Source organism: Salminus brasiliensis, chromosome 3, assembly GCF_030463535.1.
Source record: "Salminus brasiliensis chromosome 3, fSalBra1.hap2, whole genome shotgun sequence".
NCBI classification, from domain to species: Eukaryota; Metazoa; Chordata; class Actinopteri; order Characiformes; family Bryconidae; genus Salminus; species Salminus brasiliensis.
This window is the reverse complement of record NC_132880.1, coordinates 33,967,584-33,988,649: the sequence shown is the minus strand read 5'-3', so window position 1 is coordinate 33,988,649 and position 21,066 is coordinate 33,967,584. Positions and strand designations below refer to the sequence as shown.

General features: G+C 40.7%; 1 protein-coding gene across 4 annotated transcripts in view; it reads left to right on the top strand.

The window, feature by feature from the left end:
• The first annotated feature begins 9,024 nt into the window (after window positions 1-9,024).
• col16a1 (collagen, type XVI, alpha 1) overlaps window positions 9,025-21,066 on the top strand; it is a 111,071-nt gene continuing 99,029 nt past the window's right edge. For 3 of the 4 annotated variants that reach the window (XM_072675941.1, XM_072675942.1, XM_072675939.1), the window contains exons 1-2: window positions 9,025-9,170; window positions 15,603-15,701. In XM_072675941.1, the coding sequence (XP_072532042.1) occupies window positions 15,626-15,701 (76 nt within the window). In that variant the 5' untranslated portion in view covers window positions 9,025-9,170; window positions 15,603-15,625. The remainder of the gene's footprint in view (window positions 9,171-15,602; window positions 15,702-21,066) is intronic. The other variant, XM_072675940.1, reaches the window with a different exon arrangement.

Sequence of the window (21,066 nt, the reverse complement as noted above, 5' to 3'; positions counted from 1 at the left end):
TTAGTTAGTAAGGTTTTTTTCCCTTGTCCTGTACAGTTGCCAATGTGGAGATACAAGGATTTTGCATGGCAGTGGAGTATGTGTTAGATAAGACAGGGAGCGAGAGAACTTGTAAGGAATGCGGCCTGTTCTACATGTTGTCTGGAAAAAGCATTGAGTGTGGAGGAGCGGGGCTTCATGTTGAGCTCGGCTTTGCGGTGCATGTTTGGAGAGCACTGTGGAAAGTGGAGAAACTGTGAGTGAGTAACCAATTCCCAGAGTGGCTGTGAGGGGATGTCTGGCAGTCATGTGATTTATTTCCTCCAGACTAAACGCTACATCCCCCTCCCCCCAGACCCTCCAACTTCTCTGGCGCCTAGCAACACACACATGTGACACATATTGCATGGACTAAAACAATCACTTTTATATGCACAACCAGACCCAGCACAACATTCATATACAGTATATATACTGACGTTCGATATTTTCTCACCCACACTGATTTTTTTAAGCAGAATGCCTCATGCACTGCTAAGTTTATGGACTGTCAGCAATCTCATCAATCTCTCGTCTGTGTAAAACCACTAGAAGTTCCAGGCATATCGCATGACGAGTAATCTGTAATCAGGGAATGCCTCAGTTGTAGTTAAACAACAGAGTACTCGAGGTTGTGCTGCGGCAGCATAGGTCACGTCATCATAGGGGTGGCGTCACTCGCAGTAGCACACAAACTGGATTCAAGGATTCAAGGATTCAAGGAGACTTTATTGTCATTCGCATCACATGTGGTACATGGGGTGGAACGAAATTGTTGTGGAAAGAAACTGCTGTTTCTTGTTACAGTTTGGAAAAGTAAAGAAAGGAATAAAGGAAAGAACCCTTTTTAAAATGTATTACGATCTATTTTTTAATATATGCAATTCCGTCCACCAAAAAAAGTAGTTCCAGGCTAAACAGTAAGCAAGTGAATATTATTGTAGCTTAGCAACCAGTAGCCGGAAGTAGAAACAGCCTAAAAATTATCACCTATACCAATGCAGGTACACTCTTAAACTAAAGGTTCTTCAAAGGGTTCTTTCAGCAATACCATAGTAGAACCACTTTTGTTTCCATGAAGAACCATGATTATGTGACCAGAGAGTCTTTGAGTTGGTAAACGATCTTTACATCAAGTGGCCTTTAATCTTTTATGCCCTAGATTTATTATTCTCGTATTAATCATAATGCAAAAACTACAATTTATTATATAACTATTTGGCATTTATTCAGGAGTCCCATAGGGTTCTATTTTAGGGTCTATGAAACTAATGTTAATTATGAGAGTATTGCCGAATGTCCAGGGTTTAAAGAGTTAAAAACCTGGATATTTGTGGAACCAAAAGTGGTTCTTCTCTGACATCACTCTAATGACTATTTGAAGTAGCTTTATTTATAGAAGTGCAAAATACTTTTGAACCAGTCAGATCGAGTCAGTGCAAGCAATTACACCTCACTATACCAATAAGAGTCCTTGGGCAAGTCTCCTAACACTCCCATCTTCTACTTCTGTGACATGATCAGTCCAAGCCACTCTGATTAAGAGCGTCAGCCAAATTCTATAAATGTAGCTGGACTGAATGAACTGTTGTATAACTATGGTTGAGTCACTGGCCTTGTAACACAGTGGTCCTGTAACTGACGCAACTCTAGCACACTTTACTGCTGGCTCCTACTGTACATCCAGTTCTGCTTTCCTCCTAACTCAGCATATTCCACAGCCCTCTCTTTCTACTCTTTCTCTTCTTGGATGGATGGGTGGAAAAGAGAGAGGGAGAGAGAGAGAGAGAGAGAGAGAGGGAGAGAAAAAAAAAAGCTGCTCTAATGGTTGTCAGCTTGCCACCAGAGTCTCAAGTTCTTCTGCTCTGGATGTGGATCATGCAGCTTTGAAGGAGAATCTCATTCCCACTCCCATTCCCTTTTCTCTTTCTTTCTTTCTCTCTCTCTCTCTCTCTCTCTCTCTCTCTCTCTCTCACTCTCTCTCTCTCTCTCTCTCTCTCTCCCCCTCTGCTCTGTCTCCTTGCTTTCTTTAGTTTTTCTTGTGGTGTCTCTCACTCCCCAATTCCACTCTCTCTCTCTCTCTCTTTCTTTGTGTCTCTCCTCCTTGTGCTCTCTCACTCCCCTTTGTCTCTTTCCCTTTTTCTATCTATGGCCTGAGCTCTCTCTCTACCTCTCTTTCCCTCTTTCCTTGTCTATCTCTCTCACTTGCACTCAAGCTCCTCATTCTCTCTCTCGTTCATTCTCTTTTCTTCTCTCCCTTCCTCTCTTTCTCTCTCGTTCTCCCTCTCTCCTCTCTCCTCTCTCCCACTTGTGCTCTCACTTCCCTTTGCTTTCTATCTTTTGTTCTCTCTCTCTCTCTTCTTGGTCTCTTTCTTTCTGTATCTTATCCCCTTTCTCTCTCTTTTTTCTCTTGCTCCCACTTTCTTTCATCTCCATGCTTGATCTGTTTCTCTCCCCCTCTCTATCTTTCGCACCACCCCCTGCCTTTTTCCCCTCATTTACTTAATGCGGCAGGGACCACACTGCATCTTATGAGCTGGATCTGAGGCTGCTGGCTCAGTGACGCTTTGGTGCTGCTGATTTTGTGCTTTGGCGGGGAGCCACCGTGTTAACCGCGCTGTCTGTTGGTACAATAACTCAGTCCACTGAGCTGCAGCATGATCTCTTCTCCTTTACCGGCAACTGGCCTGTTTTAGTTACACAAACTCACCGAGCCATGGCCGCAATATTGATCCCAGGGTTTATACAGCAAGCCTCATGCACTTTCTCCATTTGTATCGCACACCTTCTCTTCGTTTGCTTCTCTTTCTTTGTGACACTCTTGCGCACTCGTGTCTGTGTCCATGTGTATTGATCGTACAATTCATATCTCATGCCGTATGCTCACTCTCGAAATGAAATCCGATCGAGCACCTGCACGGGTTGCTTAGTTCTATGATCTTTGACTGCTATGCCAATCCTATTTTGAAATCCTGCAGAGACTCTCTAAAGAACACTCTCCACCCCCTCTGGCTTTTTCCATCTACTAATGCCCTCAGTCATCCTCATGTACCCCATCCCTCATCCTCTTAAGAGTCTAAAACTCTATGGAATGAAAATAAAGGGCCAATAAAGAGACTGTCAGGCTCTATTCTCTCAACTGGAAATAAGACAAGGGAGAAAGAGATGATATAATACAGGGTGCTCGCTTTGTATTCTTGCTGAAGACTGCCTTCATATAGAATTTGGTCAAAAGACCAAACAAACAAGGTAATTCCTTATTTTTTTTATTTCCGGCATTGTTACAGTATATGATGAGGGAGTGCTGTTTATATATGATATAAACAAGATGTCTGAAGAGGTGAATGCCTCTAAAAGGTACAGGAGGTCACAAGTTTACATACACTCATCATGGACATGGATGTCATGACAGTACGTTCTTCCTTGTGGGGCAGCTGTGGGCCTGGACAGTCACTGTTAAGCTTCCCTTGGACTGGTTTGAGGGGTGGGGGGGTAGGAGGGTGAAGAAACACTACTTTCTCAATCCCTCAAAATTCATGACTCGTGTGCCCTTGAGCATGACGCTTAACCTCCAATTGCTGCTTGGGTGCCGAGGTGGCTGTCCACTGCTCTGGGCGTGTGTGCTCACTGCCTCTATTCACTAAAACAAGTGTGTGTATTCTCATTCACAGTCAGGTTAAATGTGGAGGTTGAATTCCATAAAATGTGTCTAATATTGGTACTAATATTAACCCCTTATTGCAGAAAGGCTTATTACACACTAAGGTGTATAATTCAGTAAGTGCAGGGACTTCTATTCAAACCGTTGGGGCTATGCTTTGGTAATAGAAGTTTGTAATAATACGTTTGGCTGAATGGTGGGCCATGGGCTGTTGATACAAACACTGGTCTTTTAACTTTCCAAGGCCTTTTAACCTCTAGTCAGTGATCATGATTGACTACAGTGGGAGCCAAAAATGGTTCAGATGGTCAAGGACAACCCAAGAATCAAAGCACAGGACTGCACAGAACTAAATTGTAGCTGCTGGAACACCAGTGTCACTGTTTTTTGCAGCTGACCACATGGACAAAGAAAAAGCCTTCTGAAGGAAGGTTTTATGGTCAGAAGAGAAAGGAACTGAGTTATTTGGCCACAAGAGGTATGTTCTACAATAGTAAAGGATGCATTTCACCCAACACATCATGCCCTGGGGCTGTTTTGATGCCGGTGAAGCTGCCACATTGCACAAAGTGTACAAGTGGATGAAGTAATGAAGAAGGAAGACAACCTCAGCACAACTAACTTCATGCAATGAACATCACATCTGGAAACACTGGCAATATTAGAGTAACATGCTTGAGTAACGTGCTGGACTTCCCTCTAGTCTACATCATTAAACATGTATACTTGTCAAAAAAATATAATAATAATAATAATAATAATAATAATAATAATAAGACCTGCTATTCATCATAAGGTTAATAGTGGCCACGCAGCTCCCCTCATTTCAAGGCACAATAATGTTTGGGATATTTGTCTTTTCAAGTGTTTGTGATTACAAGTGTGTGTTCCATTGCTTAACCCCTGGGCCAAAAGTGTTCATACAAACTTCTATTACCAAAGAATAGCCCCACCAGTTTATACAGAAGTCCCTGTAGTTCATGAATAATATGCCATAATATGCCTGTGTGTAATAAGCCTTTCTGCATTAAGGGGCTAATTAGTGCAAGCATAAGATATCCAGCCTGGCTTCTAAGCTTTCAAACACCTTTAAAGTCTGTAGTTGCCATTGTTCAACATGAGGACAGTGCCAATGAAAGTCAAAAAAAGCTACAGTATTATGAGACTGAAAAACAAGAATAGAGCCATTAGACATTCACTGCTGATGGCAGAAGAAATCCTCGCTAATCTTCCGAAATTCCAGATCAGATCAGAAATAGCCTTCAGGAGACGGGCGTGTATTTGTCATAGACTACTATCCGCAGAAGATTTTATGAATATAAATACAAAAGCTACACTGCAAGATGCAAATTGGGGTGGTTTGGGCATGTATGGCTGCACATATCGTCATTGCTCATGTAACTGCTGAAGGCACATTTTATCTGCTCAGGTCCCAGTAAATGCCAAACTCATCGGGTGGCTCTTCATCCTACAGCAAGATAATGATTGAGCATGTGTTCTATAAGCTGAAGAGAAAACTTAAGGGAACAAGGTCCCAAAACAAGCCTAAGGTGGCTACATTAGAGCCTTGACAGAGCATCACCAGCAGCCATTACTGCTCTGAGATATTCAATTCAAGTATTAGGCCTCTTTAATGCACCAATCATTGCTGTGTCCCAACCATTATGGTGCCGTGTGGGGGTTACTGTGCAAAACAATTGTTGTAATATGAAAATTGGTAAAATCGAAATGTATTTAGTGCAAAGTTACTTTGCCCGACTCTAGGTCTATTTCAAAATCAAACTGAAATGAAAAGCCTTTCTTACATCAATAAAAAATTAACCAAACTGAGAAAGGTAGCATGCAGCTATATCTTAAAGGCTCATATTAGCCAATATCAATGGAAAGGTTAAGGTGCTTGTTCAATTAGAAAATCATTTGGAGGACAAAATTGTGAAGCAAAGCTAAAAAGGTATTTTCCCCTTTGCGTCTTCTACAATGGAGTGGGGCCTAATACAAACATACTAAATAAATGTGTTACTAAATAAAAGTAACAAAATATTAGCTAATGAAGAGCTCAGTTATGATAAGATATGAGAATGAGGTTAAGGAGGAACCTGATGTAAAAAATATTGTTAAGACAACTGGCCTATAGTGATCTTACAGGCTGTCCTCCCATCTCCCCCCTCTTTTCTTATTCTCTAATTTCATTTTATTCATTCTCATTTAATTACATCCCCACTGCCAAAACTGTGAACCAACATCTAGAAGTATGTAGATTATTGGCATACTCATAAATCAGTCCCTGGAATATTTCGTATGATTGAAGCTTTTAACCATCTAATTAAATTTCTGAGTCACAACAACCTTGGGGACAGTGTAAACGATTAGGGATGCAGTTTTATTGACTTGCGGGTAATTTTGAAGGACACTGAAATTCATTTCAGTATGCTTTATTGATGATCTCTGTGGAAAGCCTCCACGCTGTGAAGATGGCATATCCCGCCTACCCTGCTCCGGCTTTCTGTTAATGGCCTGGTGCCTGGAGATGATGCCAGGACTTTGGCAGAATGATTGTGGAAAACTTTCATCAGTAGAAACCTGGAAGAGTATCAATGATTGTGGAACCATTTAACTGGGAAAATCCTTTTTCCTTTCTAATCTGTCCTTCGGGCTATTGGTAGGCTAAAGGACCATGCCAGCATTGAGATAATGGCAATAATTGTCAAGAATTCTGGTTGTGAACTATTGCAGCGGAACAATGGTAATGTATCCACATACGTTCAAGCTTACAGAATCTATTTACGAGCAGCATTGTGTAGCATTTCTACCTTAGAATCATTGTGATGCTCCACTAAGTTATAATAGGGAGAATAGTGTTGCTGTCTTTCCTACTCCACACCTGCCATGCTGCTAACTGCACTGTGTAACTTTGGTTAGAAGCAGGCAGGGCAATCCTCACCAGAACTGTGTGATGCTGCGTAACATATTTCTGTAAATCATGTGATATTGCTAAACTGTGTCCGACCACAGTAATGTCCACAACTTCTTTTACCTTCAGAGACTCTTCTGTATCTCTCAGCTGGTCCAGAATTGTGTGTCCTTTAGTGGCAAATGACACTTCCCGACTGTAAGGGGGAGCCCAGGAGGAAGAAAAGCCAATTTTCCGTAGTGTTGCTTTAAACAGTGGATGTTGCTAAGTTTAAATTTAGCTTTGCCCTCCCTCTCATTTTGTTAATCGCTAATCCCCACCTGCAGGTTAGGACTCATCCACCAAAGTAGGTCCCCAGGCTTAAGATGTGAGTGCTTCTTTCTTTCAGCAGTTGCCTATGGAGGGCTGAAATTTGCTGACCTCCTGATGATCTGGCAGGTAGACAGTTATGCTTTGGGATATCGCAGAAAAAGTAAACAGAAAAATAATAAATTCAACTCATCCTATTTAACTCAATTCAACTCAAATGGATACTTTGAAGGAAACAGTGGTTCACTGGCTTGTTACCACATTGAGTCACGTTCCATTAATACAATTAAATACATATTAAACCTTCTTTATTTAGTGTAAACCATAAGTACACATTTGTTTAAGAGGTCTGTTAATTGCATATACTGTGAAGCTCATTTTGTTTATCAGCTGCTAAATACTTCCTCCAGAGCCTTCCCACCACTGGCAATGTTCTTCAATCTGCATTTTTTTGCATTTTTGCAGTCTTTTTGTAGTGTTTCAAACCAAAGTGTTGAAATGTTGATTGTTCCAAAGTCACTGCAATAGTGAGAAGAAAAATGCATAGCTAATAACATTCTTTAAATGTTTAATGTTGTAAAGTGCTTTCATTTATGGGAAATATAAGAATTTCAATAAAACTTTTTGGCCTTGCATAATCAACCTGACCAGCATGACCAAGCTGGTCGACCGGCATGACCAACAAGACCATGCTGGTCGACCAGTATGACAAGCAGGACCAAAATGTAATGCAGCACACGCTATCACGGTCAAGAGCTGGTTAGAGAGCTCGCTTGCAAGCATAGGGTGTGTTTTGACCTGGATGACCTGCATCTTGAGCATCAAAGACCAGCTTAGACCATCCAAAACCAGCTGCCGGCAAATTAGAGTGGGAAAAGAGGAAAGGACCACCATGCAAATGTGCTTTTACCCAGGTTTCAGACCTTAATTAGGTTGAAAGAGCTGTGGCCTGTAGGGGGGCAGGTGATGAGAATTCAAAGTTTTACTCTCACTCACACTCCTTAACTGTGTCCGAAACCGTGCCCTATCCCCTATGTGCACAAATACAGATCACTATATAGAGCACTATAATAGGGAACAGTGAGCGGTGATTTTTGTGCGACAGCAGATTGCATCACATAAACAGTCTGAACATCCTCAGAGAAGCTGTGTGCGAATCTTCAAACTAAACAAGGGGATGAATTATGGGTATTTTATGTCAGCTAGGATAGATCGTCTGTACACTAAACTGCTTTGTGGGACTGAAAATTCTTCACTGGTTTTCAAACACCACTACAAAATGGCAGAACCACAAATTAGTGCACTAGATGTGCAAATACATAGAGTAAAGAGGGCACATAGGGCTCTTGTCTAAAACCATTGGCACTCATTAGCTCCTAATGTAACTAATGTCCACAAAGATGGCGAATAGCACTGCATTTTCAGGTAGCAGTTTCATCAGTTTCTAATGTAATTCAGAAATTGTAGCTGAACGGAAGAGTAAAGGTCAAAACTTTCAGACTGCCCTGCTTACAGGATCGCTCGAACAATCAAACCTCCATAACAATTTCACAGATCCTGCCGTTGTGGTGCACTGTTCTACTGTGCAGCCACACCTGCACAAATATGACCTTGATGGAAGAATCAAAGAAAGGAAAAACATTTCCTGTGTCCTCTCCACAAAAAAAAAAGACTTTTACGAGAGTGAATGAGTGAAAGTCCCCCAAACAAAAATTTAAGTACTGATAATGCAGGGTGCCCAAACTTTTGCAACAGTTCCCTTTTTGAAACAGTAAAAGAAGAATGCAAAAATGAATCATCTTGTTTAAAATACACACACACACACACACACACACACACACACACATATATATATATATATATATATATATATATATATACATGTGTGTATGTGTGTGTGTGTGTATATATATATATATATGCACGTGTCAGTTCTGCATCTTGATTAAGACGTATTATTAGATATCTACACGTGTGCAGTGCATGCCTTTGTAACCCTGATATACCGCACACACTAGAGGCGGAAAGAGGGAGGTAGGGAGAGAGAGAGAGGGAGGGGTGGGCAGCTGTGTAAGGGGAGGGGAGAGAAAAGTTGGGTAGGAGAAGTGCAGAGCTATAACTTTCCCCTTCCCCCTTGAAGACGAGTCGGGGAAAGTTTTGGGAAGAGCAAATTGTGGATTACACAAGAAACTCAACACAAGTGCTGGACGGGTGGGATTTCGCTCTGGATTCATGTGGTCGTGATTGAGTGGAGCTATCGATTGTTTGTAGGTATGGACGCGCTGTTTGCATCACTGCACCGCTGGAAGTCCTCCTTAACTGCGCGCTTTCATCTATCTCAGTGAGGGGGGCAGAAAAGTCTTTACTGGTGTATTTGTCTTTTGTCTGCTTCTGGGAGGAATTTCTGTCAGTTTTTACCTCATTTTCCTTGTGGATTTGTGGAAAAGTGCATAATATGAGCATAATAGTGTAGTGTGCGCGTTGGTGGAGCTTCTGCAGGCGCTGCGCTCGCTCAGTGAAATCGGCTTGGCCACGTATTTAGGGCTCTCTGTATTGGTCCCGTGCCATCAGTCGCTGTGCTCTGATTGAGGTTGCTGATAACTCTGGACTTGTTGCTCACAGTTGTGTAGACCCTCTAGGGGCGGAGTGCGGTACTGCACTGAGACAGGCCGGTGGATTTCACAAGAATGAAATAAATGAATAATTAAATATATAAATAACAAAGAAGAATCTGGATATGTTTGGTTGTTGTTTTCCTCTGGCTGTGTTCTTTAAAAGACAACCTGGGCTCTGTTCTCGCTGTATTTCAGCACATACTAAAAGCCTTAATGGAAAACAGGTCAAGGGCTCATTTCTGACTTAGGTCTTTATGGGGGTATGGGGGTCACTGAGGTAATGGAGGAAACATACTCCCCCTAATGACTCCACCACCCACTAGAAAAGGTTGGGAGAAAAAGTTCCTACGTGACTTAAAGGGATTGTTCACAGTTATTCACTCGGGATGCACCGATACCACTTTTTCCTTTCCGATACAATACAAGATTTTAACTCTGCCGATACCAAGTACCGATACTCTGACTTAAATACTCGATAGATGGCTATAAATCCTTATATTTATAGTGTTAGACTTTTACTAGGTTGCTGGTTGAAGAACTGCACAAATTTCAGAGCTATGAAAAAAATTAAATTGCCACAGTGCAGAAACATGTGCCAGTATGGAAGCATAATCTTGCAAAACTCGACCAAACAGCTTTTTAATCAGTGTTTAAAATTCATATTTTAGTGCAGTGAAAAAAATTCCAGTTAAGAAACCAGTTTACATAATCCATATCATATACATTTATTGTACATCTGGAGGAGCCGAGGGTTTAGGAGATGCTGAGCGTCTTTATTTAACAAATGTGTCAAAATACTGGAGACATCCACAGATATGTGCATTTGTGAAAATATCAAATATTTGCACTGGCCCAGAATACATATATTGGTGCAACCCTATTATACACCTACACAAAGATCCATGAAGACTAGCATTAAAAAAAGACTGCTGCTATCAAGGCTGGATCTAAATCGGTTCCCTAACTCCCTTCATAGTGCACTACACTTCTCCAAAAACGTTATCTAACCAAGCAGTGCACACTAGTTTGAAAAGTTTCAGAGCTATGAAAAAAATTGAATTGCCACAATGCAGAAACATGTGCCAGTATGGAAGCATAACCTTGCAAAGCTCGACCAAACAGCTTTTTAATCAGTGTTTAAAATTCATATTTCAGTGCAGTGAAAAAAAATGCCAGTTTAGAAATGTGCTAATGCTATAATTTCATGACATTATGCAAAAAGATAAGAAACTTAAGTGTGTGGATTTTAAACAAGCTGCTTAAAGTCAAATTTTAGTTTTAGGACCCAAAAACAACACATGGAAACAAAAAGTGCTCAACGTTCCGTTAAATGTCTGTTTAATAGTAATAACTATGTATAACTTTAATAGTTGATTAAACATTTGGTTTCATACCAAAGTATGCAACAAAAGTAGGGTGTCAGTAAGCCTAATGGCATTGGTGCTTTTTTTTGCTGATACTGATGCAGTATTTGGCGTCCAGTGATTGTTTCTTTAGTCTTGCATTGCAGTCACCCAAACGAGGTTCTGAAAGGGGGATGGTGGTGTCATTAAAGGCCCTGAGTTCCAGCTTTTGGTGCAGGTCATGGATTGTTAAAATGCTGACCAAGACAGCAGGACATCTCGTAAGCCTATTCTAAATAAAGTCATATGCACTGCACAGGTAATCTAACTGAAACAGGCTCTAAACAATGTGTGGGACCACAGAGAGGCCTAGAGATATGCTGTAGTTGTGTTTCCTTGAAAGTGGAGATGGCATGTCAGTATTATTGGGTATGAGTGATATCATTGGTAAAATATAATGAATTAATCTGATCCAGTCCTGTATAAAATCTAGCCTGTGTGATGTGATGCTACCTGTGTGTTTCTTCCTGTGGGGTATTCGAGTGCTTAAGTAGTGCTAGCATGGCATTCATCTCTAATGAAAACGGCATATATATATTTTTCCCTGTTCATTTGTCATCCTGTCAAGAAGTGCTTAATGATGCCTGACGTCTCTCCTTAAAATCCAGCTCAAGGCCAGCAGCGGGTAGATGGTTTCAGACGGTCTGAGCTAGTCTTTGATGGACAAGGTGGTTGAAGAGCTGGTCATCCTGCCAGTTAAGCAAGACGGTTAATCAGTTTAGCTCTTGACCAGTATAGGGTATGTTTTCATTTGAGTTTGAGGTACTTTGAGCAGTTGATTAATTTAGTCAAGCTGGTCATAATGGTGGACCAGGCTAGTCATGCAGGTTATACTGATTAAATAGCTTGGCCAAGAGCTAAGCTCGTCTACCAGCTTAACCAGGTGGACCATCTTGAGCTGTCCAGGCTGTTATTTCAGCAGGGTTATATTTACATGTCACCCACAGTTAAGGGCTTTTTTGTAGTCCTTACTGTCTCCAGGTTTGGCAGGCATGCTCTCTAAATGTGGAAAGTGTCTACGGCAGACGAAATACTGCATTTTAAAGCGTAGCGTTTTGAAGCAAACCAAAAAGGGGCTCCCTTTGGCTGTTGTGGAGTGCGTCACTGCCTTTAGCCTCAACAAGAAAAAAAGCCTTTCTTTAGTGTTGTGAACTCCCAGTTAAACTGCTGTATTTATTTTTGAAGAACACATGAAGCCCACATGAGCAGATGATATGGATTCTAAAAATAGATGTAATTGTGGAATATGGGAACGTCTGCAGCCAGATGCTGTCAGATGAATGTGGAATTGAAGATAAATGGAGAAATATTGTAGTCTCTATACAAAATGAAGGGCTATGAGGGCCACAGAGCTGAATTGACGTGTCCCTGGATATGAAAAAAGTGCTGCTTGCTCTCTCTTCGCATTCACTTGCACGCTAAATCTGTTTTGATAGTGACCCACATGTGGATTAGATCCTTTATTTTTTTTGACTGGGGCCTTATCTGGGTCAGTTCATGCATCTCTTCCCAGTACGCTTTCCATTTTCTCTCTGTTCATGTCACAACATCTGCGTGAGCACTAGACCTTTTTTTTTGTTAAGATTGATAGATATTTTAGGAATGACTCAGAAGACATTAGTGTGTGAACAGTGAAGCTTATGCCTATGGATAAACAGCGCTTTCCGTGGCTACTCTCTAGTTTATTTGCTTCTGCTCTGCATATTCTTTTATACCAAAACCCCTAAAAATTACAGGCCATTCAGAATAAACAGTTGGCGTCTAGAACAAAACCGAGGTCCCCTTTTTATGTTTTTGCTCGCATTTGTCACTTGGCAACAAGTCAATGCAAGCTCAATGAGTGATGCTCAAGCTCCAGCACGCAAGCGACGCGCGCAGCAGGTGTGTACGGTGGCAAACTCCCTAGAAAACAAAACCCCTGCACGAAAAAAGAGAAAGCAGCAGACAGCAGCTCATTACGTTCTACTGCTCGTTTATTGATTGAGCTCATTGTTGGGTTCTTTGGTCGGCCTCTTTGAGGGTGCTGAATCATTGTTTTTGAAGTGGTCTCTGCATGGACGTGATCGTTTTTAACTGTGGGGTTGGTTCTGAACAGTCCTGCATTGTGGCCAGTTTGTGTTTGGAGCGTGATTCCGGCTGCTGACTAGACGCCAGCGTGTCGGGCGGCGAGCCAGAGCTGTGTGTGAGAGACACTCCTCCACTTTATCTGTGCGGTCCAGCCGTGTGCTCCTTTGCCTCTAACATGGTGAGCAAAGTGAAGGAGAACAAAGTGCCTGTGGGCTTTTATTTCAGCTCATGGAAGCGAAAGGTAATGAAGAAATGGCTTGGCGGCTCGGAACGCAGGTGATAGGCTGGGGCTGCTCTGCTTTCACTGCTATAGTGGATGCTGTCTTGTTTGTACGGGCTGCTGTTGACTTAGAGGTGAGGCGCGAGGAGCAGTCCTATGAATAATTGAATCTGAACAACATTCTGTATATGGACTAGAAAAGCCAGGGGAGCTGACAACAGGTCACAAAGTGAGGCTACGTTACTTAAAATCAGCACGTCGCGTCAGGATTGGAAAGGCCAGAGCGCTCTGATTTGCTGCTATCACATTAAGTAGATGGTTGTGTGCCATCTCCCTCAGGCTTGATGACTTCAGTTAAAGGGATGCAGGTTACGTGTCCCTCGCAGCCAGTCTGAGCCGTGCCAGGCCGACTGAAATATACAAGAAAGCCATAAAGCCTCTCAAGCTATCCTGCCTCAGGGTTTCGTGGCAGTCCGTCATTCTGACAGGTGTGTGTTGAGACATGCAGGAGCATTAGTAGGGGTCACTTTGACTGCCAAAGCTCTGGAAAATGTAAATAGCAAAACGTGTAGGCTTTAGGAGGAGAATCAGCTTTCCAGTCAGATAGGGCCGCACGATACAGTTACGACGTGCTAATGTGGTGATACTGGTACGATACGATTGCAATATACCTTGCAGTAGATTGAAATTGTGTTGGTAAATCTTTAATGTGATGGGCAGTCAATCAAGAGATCTTTAATTGAGCCTGAAGGGAGAATCCCACAATATGTTTTTTTCATTTTTTTTTAGAATTCAGTGGATGAGAGTCATTCAGAATGGTTTGAAGTAAAGTGGTTCAGTGGTGATGATAGGAACCGGGGTCTGAGTGTCTACAATGCAAATGTAGGCCTTATATTTTGCATTCAAAACCATCAGAGAACCATTGTGTCCATTATATGTAATGTGGCAGATAAATATGATGGCAGAAAAATAGAGGTAAATCAAAACTTTTAGAGACATTAAGATTCTCAGACGTCTCCCTTCACCACCACCGTGAACATCGCATTTCACACCAAATCACTCTGAATGACCTTTTACGTTTGAAGCATTTGAATTTTGCTGAACTTTCGAAAATTGATGTTCACCTCACACCTCCCAAACATACACACAGTATGGTGTGAGTCAATGTGTGTATGTGGTACCCTGCGATCAACTGGCACCCTGCCTTGTGCCACTGATTCCAGGTAGGCTCTGGACCCACCGCGACACCCTGTCCAGGACAACAAAGTGGATAGGAAGATGGATGAAATTTACCATAGGACACAGCAAACCTAATCCTAACCCTGTCATTAGGTATTGAGTCCAGAAACTAACCCAAACTCAATTCAATTCTGCCAGAAAGTGACCCATGAACAAAACCTGATGTGTTATTAGTGTTTATATGTGATGTGTTATTAGTGTATATTTTAGTGTATATATATATATATATAACCTCAGCACGCCAGATTAAAAACTGCAAAATAGGAAATCAGGTAGGTATAAAAGCTACAGCAGGGAAAAGCTTAATTTTGAGCTTGTCGCCTATTTAGGAATTGACATTCGAACCTGACTGATTGGTTCAGACAAACATTTCTGTGCTGAATTGTACAAATTGCAGCCTTCTGTGATATCAGTACTGCAAAGGCCAACATCACGATAAGAAATGATAAATTGTCCAACCCTGTGAAGCTTTTGATTAATGTGAGACATGTGTTTTGTGTCCATATGTGTGTGTTTTACAGAAACAGGTTGAAATGATGTTCTGGTGGGTATAGGGGCAGATGTTTTAAATGTGTATATGTGTGTGCGAGTCTTGACAAAGTGCCTTTTTTTTCGTAGGCTGTTTATTATCAGTTGCTTAAGTGTCATACAGTGTATTAAATAACCATTCCATTCAAACCTTCCCCAGGTGTGTGTGTGTGTGTGTGTGTGTGTGTGTGTAAACCTGTGTGTACACGTGTCAGGCCTAGCTGAGATAGCGCAGAGAGGTGGGTGCAGATGGACATTGTAATGATGATCGTCAAACCACATGGGTTACAAAGCTTTATTGGAAACACTATGGGCCATTAGGCCAATTTACACATTGCTAAAGGCCCATTTCAGCTTAAACCCACCATCATTATTTTACCCTCAGATCTTCCCCTTAGTGGGAACCGCTGCATGAAGCACATGGCATTAGCGGTTATGTTCTTGATTGCAGGCGGTTATTTCATCGTAGCCCAGCATGTCATCAGCTTTGACCATGCTCCATTTCTTGACTGACTGCTACAATTAAGGTTTTTGACTGATTCAGGGGGTTTCGCTCTCCTCATGCCGCCTCCTGTCCCCCATGCTTCACTTTGTGGTATTTACCTGTGCTCTTTTTTCTTTTCTCTCTTAGGTAGAAGGTGAAAGGGGGGAGCTATGAGGGTCATCTTGTCCTCCCTTGTGCTGCTGTCCATCTGGTCAGGTTATGGGGGTCGATTGGCATCCGCTGAAGGTGAGAGGTTGTAACTCAAGTGATGTGCCCTCAAGTACATCCTTGTAAAATGGATAGTACTGGTTCTAAAAGCTGATTGTCTGAACTGTATTTGAAGCCATTGATCTTGATATATGCCCATATGACTGCGCACATCGACCACGTTCTGTGTGCTAATGAGGCAAGCTATTAAAGCCATTGACAGTGGTTTAATGTGAAACCATTCATTATAAATAAACTCACCGACTCTAATATCTTCATAGCTATTCTGTTTGCTATTCGAAACCACCAGTGAACATGCGTCCTCTGAGTTATAGGTAATGCTGACAATGGTAAAATACTGTAAAAGATAAAGAAGCGTACATAAAAATAACTGGGGACTTGGGGACTATGTTGCCTATATAGACACATATGCACATTGCATGTGTCACTCAGCTGTGAATGTATTGAATTGGGCTGTGTTTTGACAGGAACCTAGCGTCACCATACATTGGGGCTAAATACGTACGAAAGAAAGAGAAAGGGGTGATATATGATACGATATGATGAACACCTTAACAAAGAATATTGTTAATGTCTCAGAATTTATTTGTAATATCAACAACTCATGCATACATGCTGTATATTTAAATAGTAGATATCTAACTGTGGATCTAGGTATTTTTCTTTTATAATAAACATAAGACAAATAGCCTTAGGAGTGTTTTGGATTTGGATTTAATAGACCTGTTTATCCAGGTGTGCTTGCTTTTTTTAATCGAACGTGGCAACTATAGTGGGCTTGTTTTTTCTCCATGTATTTTCAAAGCATGACTTCACCAATCTGTAAGCTCCCACATGTTTCGGTGCCTGGATTCCAGTTGTTTTTGCAGAATGCAGCAATCCATTAGCTTCTTTTTTCTTGAGCTTTTGGCAGTCTGTAAAAGGATAGCTATGAAGTCCTGCTGAATCTGTTTGTACTGTCAATCTCAAAACAGTTCTTTCCCATTTTTTTAGGATTTTGTGTTTTCGTGGCATTCACACAGCTAACACTGTCAATCAGTCAGTCTTTTTGCCTCTCAGTGGTTGTGGCTGCAATGCCTCCCACTTTTTGGTGTAATTCCCTTTTAAGAATGGCTTTGCTGTTCATGGAATAAAATTTACGTGTTATGTTTCATGGCAGGCATAGCCTACAGTTAACTGTCTTGTTTTGTTAATTACTGCTAGTATTAGGAATTTGATTATTTAAAATGTACTTAACATTATATTTTATTATTATTTATGGTATGTGTTTCCAAATCATTCTGAGCACTAAGCGATACCCCTTAGCTGTGAGAAAACACTGTGGTGCACAACGGCTCGCTTAGTTGAATTGTTAGAGCTTGCGTATATATAGTATGATGTTTCTTAAACAGAATGTGTAGGTCTATCTGGATGTAGCTCAGGCGTTGTTTAGCAGAGTAACTGCTCACTGCATTTAAAACATCTGTCTGAGTCTACAACACAAAACGCTATGGTTTTAGTTACTTGTGCATGGGGGGGGTTGAATCTTCACAGCAGTCCATGGGGGAATTCCTCTTGTAGGAAATCCTTCTGTTAGCCATATCCTCTATGGAATAAACCTGTCTGTGATGCCGCAGGAGAGCCTCTCTGGAGAATAAGGGCAGATTTTGACTAAACTAGAGCCAACAGACATTGTCACAGTGATCATCATCTCTCCGAAAATTCCCCTTCCCACACTATGCCTTTGCAAAGACTACTAATAGAATAGAAAAAGGCATCCAGAGTGGGGGAAGGCTTGTGGAAAATGGTTTGAGGTTTAGCTAACCTGCTTGTTTTTCCATGGACCTCCTTGTTCCTTGTTTTTAGAGGATCTTTCCCAAGCTGGGTAAAATAGTTTATTTTCATAATTTAGTACAATTAACATAAATTGAAATAAATAATAAAAAGAGTTATTATGAGGAAGAATGAAGAATAGACAAATAGTGGGGGGTTGGGATAGTTTAGTTTGCTGCAGTTTCCTGAAGTTTTCCAAGAGTATAAATAACAAATTGGAAAAATATGGAGGGGAAGGTTTGTGGGAAGTGAAAGTATGGAGGATGTGATTATGTCTGTGGAGTTGGGCTCCAGACATAATGGATTAGCTGTGACTGATATGCTGTTGTCTGTCAAAAGTCATTTTGCCTTCTTTAGATATTTGAATTCACATGCATGTTTAATTTTCAATGTCTGTTTATGTTTTCATTCAGTTCATAAAGCAATAACACTTTAAAAGCACAATAGCATACAATTAGCATAATAGCATACAATATTATTATAACAGTATAAAAAGCAGGCTTTGCCAAAATACTGACATACTTGTCAGTTTACTTTTCCAAATATTTTTTTAAAGCGAGGCACAATTTCTGAATAAATTGCATCTCTACAGCTTCTGTCTTAAACTGTGAATAAAAAAGTTTTGTCAGTTCACATCCACTTGTGCCTAATCATATTTCCCAGTAGTTCCAAATGAAGACCCAACTCCTCTACATATTGCACAGATGTGAGATGACATATATCACTGAAAAACTTTACTGTTTACTGTTGAAAATATTCATAAAATATAACATACATATTTAGAATCTAGAAATCCAAATGTGTCTGTTTCCAAATGCTGCATGTCTTGTGAAATACAGTTCTGAGGTCAACTTTCTCAAAATTATTTTTTTTCTACATTCAGGACTAGGGCTGGGCAACATGGTAAAAATATTATACCACAATATTTAAAGACAATTTCACAAGACAATATTTATTGCAGTATTTTGACATGCTACAGTGCCTTATCTGCTGCATGTCATCCAAATAAAAACAGTACTAATCACACTTTCTGTAATTAAATGTGCAGTTGTAAAAAAAAAAATAAAATAAAATTCAACACTTTGTTTTACACTTTGTGCTGCAAAGAGTTCTTTAAGCGATGTCATAGAAGAGAAAGAAACCCTGTTAGAGATAGGTGAGGGTGCCCAGAACATTTTAAAGGTTTAAGAACTGGATTTAAAGGTTCTTTACCAGCTTACATGTTCTTTACTTTCACAGACATCATTTACAATTGCATGGATTGTTTATGAAACCAAATGTGGTTCTTCTATGGCAACGTCAAAGAACCCTTTCCTGAAATCCTTTCTTTGGCTCAGATCTGATTATTTCTTTCCTTAATGTAACACAGATCTGTTTTTTTTCAGGGAGTCACTTTCTTATGTGGTCCTACATTGACTATATATCCGTTCTGTGGGCATGCAACATGAGTGTGAACAGTGAAAGAAGTGGAAGAAACCTCTAGAAATTAAGAAATTGGTTATCAAGGCAACATACATAAACTTAACGGTGTGTGAATGCATGCTCTTTCCAGAACAGATTTGTTCACATTGCAAACGGATACAGGTCACTTACATTTATAAATATGAACCGTCAAAAGAGTAAATCGGAATTGATTTATGAGGCTTGTAATGTGACCATAGCCCTTCCAATATAAAAAAACATGGTCATTGAAGCATACATGATCAGATCGTGCCTCATTTACATATCTAAATGTAAACATTATTTTAAAAACTACTGAAAAACATACTGAAAAACTACTTGTAAGAATGTAGATCATCAACTGGCAATGATCCAGTGCAAAATGTATTGTTTTAAAATAGTCTTCACTTGTAGTGTCTTGCTTTAGGAGCCCATGCTGAACGTCTTGTGGCCCAGACCTGACTTCAACAAGTGAAAGATCTGAGTGCTGATAAGTGTTGACATAACAATGAGAGAAATTTGTGGCTGTTGGCCTTTTTTTCTGAGCGAATACATTTGTCAGTTGTTGCTTTAATTTAGCAGTTTCTACAAAGATCAATCAACAACATCTGACAAGCTTTCTATGCTGTTACTTCAGTCTAATAAAGAATAACATTTAGTTTTTGAAGATTTTGGAAAGCTAACTGTGCCCAAACTTTTGATGGGCAGTATAAAAGCAATGTTAATATCTCCAAAAGCCCTGATACTGACCTGTTTACATGGAATTGGCAAGCCACAAACAAGTCAAAAAGTAAAAAACAGTCTAATTGGCAATTTTTCCAAAAAAGGAAGAACCTAAACAACAGAGAGCATCACATAAAAGTCAATAACAGCAGGGATGAGACTTTAATGGTAAAGTCGGTTCCTCAAGCAGTTAAGAACTAATAATCACTTTCTCTGCTCAAAGTTCATGGTGGTCAGTCTCCCAAGAGCCAAGAAGGAGATAAAACAGACAAGAGTATGGAAGATGCTTGCTGAGGAACCTGATCTCCACTCTAGCCTTTGTAGGAGGCTGTCAGTCAACTTCTCACACCCCCAGGTTGGACTCATGATTTGTCTTTCATCAGGCTTGGCTCAAACTGGCCACGTCTCCTCTGGGCAGGGAAACAGAAGCAAAAGAAACATGCCTCAAGGCATCTGTCGACACATCCATGCGTTTGTGTATTCTAGATATAATAACAACACACCTGCCTTTTTGAATTTGGCCTTTCTCCCTTTAACACGTCAACAGGTAGACTATTGCTGAGATTACTCTGGAGCTACAGGATGGAGAGTGGAGCTTGTTGTGTATGTATGTTGAAGGCATTTTCTGTCTTGTTCAGTTCTGTCTGGATTCACTCAAAAATTCTGAACTGAACTGAATGCACCATTTGCAGCAGGGTGTGGTCTGAAGTAGTGTTTTGCTGTTCAACGAATCCTTTAGGATCATAGGTGAACATCAAGTGAACATGCAACCTTCTCCTTATGGGGGAATTTAAAAAGATTCTATATAGTATGTTCACCAATGCAATGAAGCATTTACCTAGGCAAAGGTAAAGGTAAATTTAAGGATACACATACATATAGGTCATTATGTTTGTGGACACCCCTTCTAAGGAATGCAGTCAGAAACTTCTTGCTTACACAGATGTGAAAATGCACAGGCACAGCTTGTCTAGACCCCGTTGTGAAGTCCTGCCAAAAAAACAAGACTCTCTGGAGCAGATAATCATAAACCTGTTGACACCATGCCTAATTCCAGGCGTGAGCTAGAGGGGTATAAAACCCCCAGCATTGAGCTGTGGAGCAGTGGCACTGTGTTCTCTGGAATGATGCTGCTCCATCCAAAGGTTTCAAAAGTACCATCATGCCATTTTAGTAATATCAGATATATTAAAGGGGCATTAAACCTGGTTAAACCTGTGTTTCATGGAGTGGTGATATGATGAGTAGTTGCCTATGAATATTGTAATGCTGCAAAAAGTCTTCAGAGGCATGTTATCAATAACCTTTATTGGAATTAAGACATTAGTTAGAATTAAGACAAACCGAAATGAAATAGGAGTAACAAGGCTGTTCTGGCTCCATCCAATACTTTTAGGATGAGTTGGGA